The 8,368-nt window shown below is 43.9% G+C and overlaps 1 protein-coding gene across 1 annotated transcript in view; it reads left to right on the top strand.

Moving 5' to 3' along the window:
* The first annotated feature begins 869 nt into the window (after positions 1-869).
* The window catches only part of lama1 (laminin, alpha 1), a 28,133-nt gene continuing 20,634 nt past the window's right edge, over positions 870-8,368 (top strand). Inside the window, exons 1-11 of the mRNA XM_054622597.1 lie at positions 870-995; positions 3,635-3,805; positions 4,640-4,752; positions 5,111-5,162; positions 5,322-5,512; positions 5,875-6,054; positions 6,199-6,288; positions 6,536-6,653; positions 7,182-7,382; positions 7,579-7,656; positions 7,842-7,999. Of these exons, the coding sequence (XP_054478572.1) occupies positions 941-995; positions 3,635-3,805; positions 4,640-4,752; positions 5,111-5,162; positions 5,322-5,512; positions 5,875-6,054; positions 6,199-6,288; positions 6,536-6,653; positions 7,182-7,382; positions 7,579-7,656; positions 7,842-7,999 (1,407 nt within the window). The 5' untranslated portion in view covers positions 870-940. The remainder of the gene's footprint in view (positions 996-3,634; positions 3,806-4,639; positions 4,753-5,110; positions 5,163-5,321; positions 5,513-5,874; positions 6,055-6,198; positions 6,289-6,535; positions 6,654-7,181; positions 7,383-7,578; positions 7,657-7,841; positions 8,000-8,368) is intronic.

Genomic DNA, 8,368 nt, shown 5'->3' with positions numbered 1-8,368 from the left:
ATAGTTTAGTTTAGATAGTTTAGTTTAGATAGTTTAGTTTAGTTAGTTTAGTTAGTTTAGTTAGTTTAGATAGTTTAGTTTAGTTTAGTTTAGTTTAGTTTAGATAGTTTAGTTAGTTTAGATAGTTTAGTGTCTCTGCTGCTGATTCAGTCAGCGGCTCATTGATCGGTTGATTGGTGATGAACTGCAGATATTTGGTGATAAAACTTGATTATTTTTTTCTGATGACATCAGAACAGAATGAAAGTTTAAATATTAACTGTGAGGATGTTTAGTCAGTGTGTTGATTTAAACTAAATTCATAGATATTTTATATTTTATATCTGAATCATAGAAACAAAATACCAGAGACTAGTTTCAGAAATCCAACAGACTGGTCCTTTAAATAGGAGGACCCCCCCTCCCCCTCTAAATTAAATGGTACCGTCCATCCCCCCACACACCTCCCTCCCTCCCCCTCCCCCTCTTATTGAACTGAATGAATGAGAGAGAGTCACTGTGGCATGCCAGCAGAGACTCTGCAGCAACACATTCCTCCACTGGATTTATTCTGCAGCTAACACTGAGAGGACCAGTTAGAAACCAGTTAGAATCAGTCTGAGACCAGTTAGAAACAATCTGAGACCAGTTAGAATCAGTCTGAGACCAGTTAGAAACAATCTGAGACCAGTTAGAATCAGTCTGAGACCAGTTAGAGTTAGAATCAGTCTGAGACCAGTTAGAATCAGTCTGAGACCAGTTAGAAACAGTCTGAGACCAGTTAGAGTTAGAATCAGTCTGAGACCAGTTAGAAACAATCTGAGACCAGTTAGAATCAGTCTGAGACCAGTTAGAAACAATCTGAGACCAGTTAGAATCAGTCTGAGACCAGTTAGAGTTAGAATCAGTCTGAGACCAGTCAGAATCCTTCTGGTCCCAGTTTAAAGTGGTTGTTGCAGAGATGAAGTTGCTTCTGTTGTTGCTGCTGATGGAGAGAGCTGCAGCTCAGCAGAGAGGTGAGACAGTTTATCTTCACTTTACTTCCTGTAACTTCTACTGGGTTCTACTGGGTTCTACTGGGTTCTACTGTCTGAACACTGAGGAACTGAAACATCTGTCTTCAGTTCTTTGTGGTATAACATTTTTGGAACTTTAGCCGTGTTATTACTGATACATCACACAGATCAAAGCTGTTTGTGTCTAAGTGAAGTTAATTGATTAATTAAAACTTGTTGTCATAGTGAACACAAACTAGTAGTTTCATTTAAGAAGTTAATAAAGTGAGTTGTACCTTTTGTTCTCTCCTCATTTCATATATTAAAATATGAGTTGAAAACTCTGTTTTAGAAAAAGAACTCAAAAAGTTATATTTGAAGAAAAAAATGTATTCTGAACTCAATCCTGCAGATTAATCAATAAATCAAATGATCAATCAAATCAGTTTAGAATGTACATATTTTTTATCAATCAGTAACTTAAACACTTAGTTATTGTTATTTGTTTATGTATAAAATATAAAGGAACTGTTTTGTTCCTGTTTTGTAGCTTATAGCCCTGTTATCTGTTAGCTCTGTTAGCACTTAGCTGTTATCTTATAGCCCTGTTAGCTCTGTTAGCAGTTAGCTGTTAGCTTATAGCCCTGTTAGCTGTTAGTTCCAAGTGGGTCAGAGTCTTTGATATTTAAACTTTGAGTCTCTGATATTTCAGAAATGAATATGAAGCAGATTTATTCTAGTTTGTGTCATTCTGGATTAATTCTTTGCAGTTTTAATTTCACATTATGACATAAAATAATGAATGAGATGTGTTGTTATGTAATAACGTTGCCAGTCTGTCTGTCTCTGTAGTGAGCAGACAGACAGACTGAATCCTTGACATTAGCTTCTAGAACTTGATGACCCTGAGTTCATCTGTTGAGTCTGTTTCCCTTCAGACGTCACGTTTCTACTGATTTCAAACTAATGTTTCAGCTTTTGCTGCTTCGCTTTGTTTTCCATCACATTGGATTCTACTGTAGTAGAAACAGACTCTACTGCAGTACAGTGTGTTTCTACTGCATTATAGTCTGTATTTACTACAGTACAGTCGATCTTTACTGCATTAGAGTCCGGTTTTCTGCAGTCTGTTCCTGCTGAAGTAGAGTCAGTTTTTATTTCAATGGGTCTGCTTCTATTGCAGTGGACTCTTAACCCCGTAGGACATCCTGGTCGTAGTAAGATCTGAGTTCATCAGTGATCAATGAATCATATTGATGAAGATCTTCAGACAGACTGTGTGTCTGGGAAACAACCAGTGTGTGTGTGTGTGTGTGTAATTATTGTTAACAATCAGGCTCCGCCCTCTTCCTCTCTACCCCCTAAATTACCCCCCCCCTTCCACCCTCGTTACAAAAACCCTAAAACCCCCAGAGGGCCTCATCACTTTGTTCCTGTCTGTATGTGTGTGTGTGTGTGTGTGTGTGTGGGGGGGGGGGGGTCAGAGGTCAATCTGAACATCAGCAGATTGACTCAACACATTCCAGTTCACACACACATGTTAATTTCTGTTGTGTGTGATCAGCTGTGGAGGTGTGATAACATCAACAGGGTGGTCTCTCTCACACACACACACACACACACACACACACACACACACACACACACACACACACACACACACACACACACACACAGTTTGTTGTGGGAACACACAGACCTTCAGACCTCGTCTACATGAAGTCGTCTGTGTGATCTGACGACAACAGAGTCCAGGTGTTTGAGTCACATGGTCACTACACACAGATGTACACCTCTGGTATGTTGTCATGGTTACCTGATTATGAAAACATCTGCTGCTGATCAGTTTGTCTTAAATACGAGGACGTGAACCTTCATGTGACGATCTCCTCTTTACACGATGGAACTGAACACTGTGGTTCTGTTTACTACATTAAATCTGTAGTTTCTAGATTAAATGACATGCAGCTGCTTCTCCTCGAGGCTGGAACCATGTCTGATCAAACGAGAGGACACATTCAGAGGACACATTCAGAGGACACATTCAGAGGACACGTAGATAAAGGGTGACATCGTCTTTAAAGAACTTTGTGAACATTAAACTAGAAGAACATCAGCAGTCAGGAGAAGAGGAGGGGGTGGACTCCCTCTGCTGGACAGAGACGGTAACTGTCATCAGAGACACCATGGACGATCTATCAGTGACCAATCGTTATTATTATTATCTTTATTAGTAGTATAATTATTTGCTGCGCTCAGCTTTGTCATCACAGAATATGAGGCAGTTTGCTGCAGCAGAATCAGAGATTGGTGGACAGACACAGAGGTGCACACTCACTCATTCACTCACGACAGATCTCATAATCCCCCTGGAAGATATAATAATAATATCAATAATAATAACAAACAGATTTCAATCAGTTGTGTTCCAGGCGTGTTCAGGATGCTAACGGTTAGCTCTGTGTTCCAGGTCTGTTTAAGATGCTAACGGTTGGCGGTGTGTTTAGAGTCTGTTCAGGATGCTAACGGTTAGCTCTGTGTTCCAGGTCTGTTTAAGATGCTAACGGTTAGCTCTGTGTTCCAGGTCTGTTTAAGATGCTAACGGTTGGCGGTGTGTTTAGAGTCTGTTCAGGATGCTAACGGTTAGCTCTGTGTTGCAGGTCTCTTCCCCGCCATCTTGAACTTGGCCAGTAACGCATTGATCAGCAGTAACGCCACGTGTGGAGATCCAGAACCTGAAGTCTACTGTAAACTGGTGGAACACGTTCCAGGACGACAGATCAAGAACCCACACTGCCTGAGATGTGACGCCAACTCCGTCCTGACCAAAGGTACAGAACCAGAACCACAGAAGGACCAGTCTGCTGTTTGGATTTTTTGGCATTAACTTTAAGACTCAAAAACATTAGTGCGTCTCTAAATACTGTCTGACTTCAGGCTAAAAGCCCGTTGGCTCCTACTGAAGATGAAAACCTTCAGAAACACAAATAAATTGTCGCATTTCAAAGTAACTTCCTAAAACAGCTGCTGACTTTGGTTTTATCAAACTTACAGGAGGACATAGTGACTCTGGTGGGGACAATTTTCAGCGGAGGATGAATCCACATTTTACTAGCGAAGGGGAGGAGGTAGCTAGGTAGCTAATTAGCTAGGTAGCTGGGTAGTTAGTTAACTAGGTAGCTGGGTAGTGAGGTAGCTGGGTAGTTAGTTAACTAGGTAGCTGGGTAGTTAGTTAACTAGGTAGCTGGGTAGTGAGGTAGCTGGGTAGTTAGTTAACTAGGTAGCTGGGTAGTTAGTTAACTAGGTAGCTGGGTAGTGACGTAGCTGGGTAGTTAGTTAACTAGGTAGCTGGGTAGTTAGTTAACTAGGTAGCTGGGTAGTTAGTTAACTAGGTAGCTGGGTAGTGACGTAGCTGGGTAGTTAGTTAACTAGGTAGCTGGGTAGTGAGGTAGCTGGGTAGTTAGTTAACTAGGTAGCTGGGTAGTTAGTTAACTAGGTAGCTGGGTAGCTACCAGCGATTCAGTTGTGATGTTCTCTCTGACCAATCAGTGGTCTGCAGTATTCTAGTAGCCAGGTGGTACCAAATAAAGTACCAGGTACAAGTACTATCAATAACAGAGGTAGTGGAGGTGAGTAGAAATACTAACAATGTTTGTGTTGTTCAGAACGTCATCCCATCACAAACGCCATCGATGGGACCAATCACTGGTGGCAGAGTCCGAGTATCAAGAACGGACGTCAGTTTCACTGGATCACGATTACACTGGACCTGAAACAGGTAATAACACACTGAAATACACGCACACACAAAACAGACATATCTATCACTATATACATATATATTAATATATATATATATATATATATATGTATATATTTGAGTGTGTTTGGTATTAACCTCAGGGCCTCTGGTGTGTGTGAAAGATTATAACCCCTGTTCTCTGATTGGAACCTCTGTTCTCTGGTTGTAACCCCTGTTCTCTGATTATATACTACCATTATTAGTACTGGTAGTAGTATTACTGTTGTTGTTGTGAGTACTAGTGCTTTGGTTGTAACCCATGTTCTCTGATTATAACCCCTGTTCTTTGGTTGTAACCCCTGTTCTCTGATTGACTGTTTTTCTTTCTGTTCAGATCTTTCAGGTCGCCTACATCATCATCAAGGCAGCTAACTCTCCTCGACCAGGTGAGACACGCTCTCTGTCTGTCTGTCCATCCTTCAGTCTATCTCTCTGTCTGCCTGTCTAGTGTTTTGACATCTTTATATCAACATATGTCTTTCATGTCCCTCTGTCTCTGTCTCTGTCTGACCTGTCTGTCTCTCTGACCTGTCTTGCTCCATCAGGTAACTGGATCCTGGAGCGCTCTCTGGACGGTGTGACCTTTGACCCCTGGCAGTTTTACGCCATCAGTGACACAGAGTGTTTGACCCGTTACAACATGACGCCGAGACTCGGCCCTCCGACCTACAAGAGCGACACGGAGGTCATCTGCACATCTTACTACTCCAAACTGAACCCTTTGGAACATGGAGAGGTGAGACAGGCTGTCTGTCTGAGCATCTGGATATCTCGACGTCCCTGTCTGACATGTCTCTCTCTTTACCTGTCTCTATCACCGACCTGTCTCTCTTTGTACCCGTCCCCATCTGACATGTCTCTCTCTGTACCTGTCTCTCTCTCTGACCTGTCTCTCTTTGTACCCGTCCCCATCTGACCTGTCTCTCTCTGTACCTGTCTCTATCACCGACCTGTCTCTCTTTGTACCCGTCCCCATCTGACATGTCTCTCTCTGTACCTGTCTCTCTCTCTGACCTGTCTCTCTTTGTACCCGTCCCCATCTGACCTGTCTCTCTCTGTACCCGTCTCTCTCTCTCTGTACCTGTCTCGCTGTCACAGATTCACACCTCACTGATTAACAGCCGACCCGGAGCCGATGATTTGACCTCTGAACTCCTGAACTTCACGTCAGCTCGTTTCCTCAGACTGAGGCTTCAGCGAATCAGAACGCTCAATGCTGACCTGATGACGCTGAGCGCCAACGACCCCCGAGAGATCGACCCCATCGTCACCCGGAGGGTGAGACAGGCTGCTAGAGAGAGACGGCTGTGAATGAGCAGTGTGGTCACATGATCAACAAGTTTTAACAAGTTTAATACGTATTAATGAAACAGGTTGTTCTTTAATATTTATGTTTCACCTTGTTTATATTTTGTCTCTCAGTATTATTACTCCGTCAAAGACATCTCTGTGGGCGGCATGTGTATCTGTTATGGCCACGCCCAGAGCTGCCCGCTGGACCCGGTTACCAAGGTAACCTGATATGACCTGATATGACCTGTTTCTCTGTTTACCTGTACAACTCTTCACATATTTACCTGTACGCTTGTTTACCTGTACACATGTACACCTGTGTACTTGTTTACCTGTACACCTGTACACCTGTGTACTTGTTTACCTGTACACATGTACACCTGTGTACTTGTTTACCTGTACACATGTACACCTGCTCGGTGTTCCGAACACTGCCTTTAACCTGTATGTGTGTGTGTGTGAACAGAAGCTGCAGTGTGTGTGTGAACACGACACCTGTGGAGAGAGCTGTGACCAGTGTTGCCCCGGTTACCACCAGCAGCCATGGCAACCTGGAACCGTCAAAGAGGGAAACAACTGTGAAAGTAAGAAACACAGAGTGGACAGAAAAATAGAAACACTTTTATACAAACTGGTTGCGGGTGAACTTGTTTCAAAACACCTGTCCCTCTCTACCTGTCTGTCCCTCTCTACCTGTCTGTCCCTCTCTACCTGTCTGTCTCTCTCTACCTGTCTGTCCCTCTCTACCTGTCTGTCCCTCTCTACCTGTCTCTCTACCTGTCTCTATCTCTACCTGTCTGTCTCTCTCTACCTGTCTGTCCCTCTCTACCTGTCTGTCCCTCTCTACCTGTCTGTCCCTCTCTACCTGTCTATCTATCTCTACCTGTCTGTCCCTCTACCTGTCTGTCCCTCTCTACCTGTCTGTCCCTCTCTACCTGTCTGTCTCTCTCTACCTGTCTGTCCCTCTCTACCTGTCTGTCCCTCTCTACCTGTCTGTCTCTCTCTACCTGTCTGTCCCTCTCTACCTGTCTGTCTCTCTCTACCTGTCTGTCTCTCTCTACCTGTCTATCTATCTCTACCTGTCTATCTATCTCTACCTGTCTGTCTCTCAGAGTGTAACTGTCACAACAAAGCAGCCGACTGTTTCCACAATCAGACCGTCTCTGATCTCGCTTTGAGTTTAAACACTCGTGGCGTTCGTGAAGGAGGCGGAGTCTGTATCGACTGTCAACAAAACACCGCCGGTGTCAACTGTGAGACCTGCGCCGCCGGATACTACAGACCTGCTGAGGTACTGACAAATACTGCAAATAGTACTGCAGACCTGCAAAAATAATATAATAAATCAATTTATTTACCTGATACAGAGTGACGCCACAATAACCACCTGTGTGTTTGTCTTTGTGTGTGTGTGTCTTTGTGTGTGTGTGTGTGTGTGTGTGTGTGTGTGTGTGTGTGTGTGTGTGTGTGTGTGTGTGTGTGTGTGTGTGTGTCTCTCTCCATATTCAGACTCTCCATGTGTGGAGTGTAACTGTGATCTGAGAGGATCCGAGTCTTCAGTCTGCACCAGAGACGGAACGCAGCCAGGTCACTGTTATCATCATTATTATATTAGTGGTAGTATTACTGTTGTTGTAGTTGTGAGTACTAGTACTGGTAGTAGTATTACTGTTGTAGTTGTGAGTACTAGTACTGGTAGTAGTATTACTGTTGTAGTTGTGAGTACTAGGGTTACTGTTGTGTAAATCCTCATTGTGGCTCTGTGGTTACAGGTGTGTCCTCTGGACAGTGTGTATGTAAGCGGGGCTTCACAGGTCGGCGGTGTGATCGCTGTGCGTTTGGATTCAGAGACTTCCCTCAGTGTGACCGATGTGAGTGTCACCTGTCAGGAAGCACCAACACCGACCCCTGCAGCCCCTGCATCTGCAAGGTAAACCCTCTGACCTCATACTGGACCCACAGTACTGGGCTCACCTGACTCCTGTATTCTGAGGTCTCACCTGTTCACTGACATCTCACCTGTTCACTGACGTCTCACCTGTTCACTGACATCTCACCTGTTCACTGACGTCTCACCTGTTCACTGACATCTCACCTGTTCACTGACATCTCACCTGTTCACTGACGTCTCACCTGTTCACTGACATCTCACCTGTTCACTGACGTCTCACCTGTTCTCTGACGTCTCACCTGTTCTCTGATGTCTCACCTGTTCTCTGATGTCTCACCTGTTCTCTGACGTCTCACCTGTTCTCTGATGTCTCACCTGTTCTCTGACGTCTCACCTGTTCTCTGATGT

This window comes from Anoplopoma fimbria, chromosome 21, assembly GCF_027596085.1.
Source record: "Anoplopoma fimbria isolate UVic2021 breed Golden Eagle Sablefish chromosome 21, Afim_UVic_2022, whole genome shotgun sequence".
Lineage (NCBI taxonomy): Eukaryota > Metazoa > Chordata > Actinopteri > Perciformes > Anoplopomatidae > Anoplopoma > Anoplopoma fimbria.
Note: the sequence above shows the minus strand (reverse complement) of the source record. Positions and strands in the feature narration are given on the sequence as shown.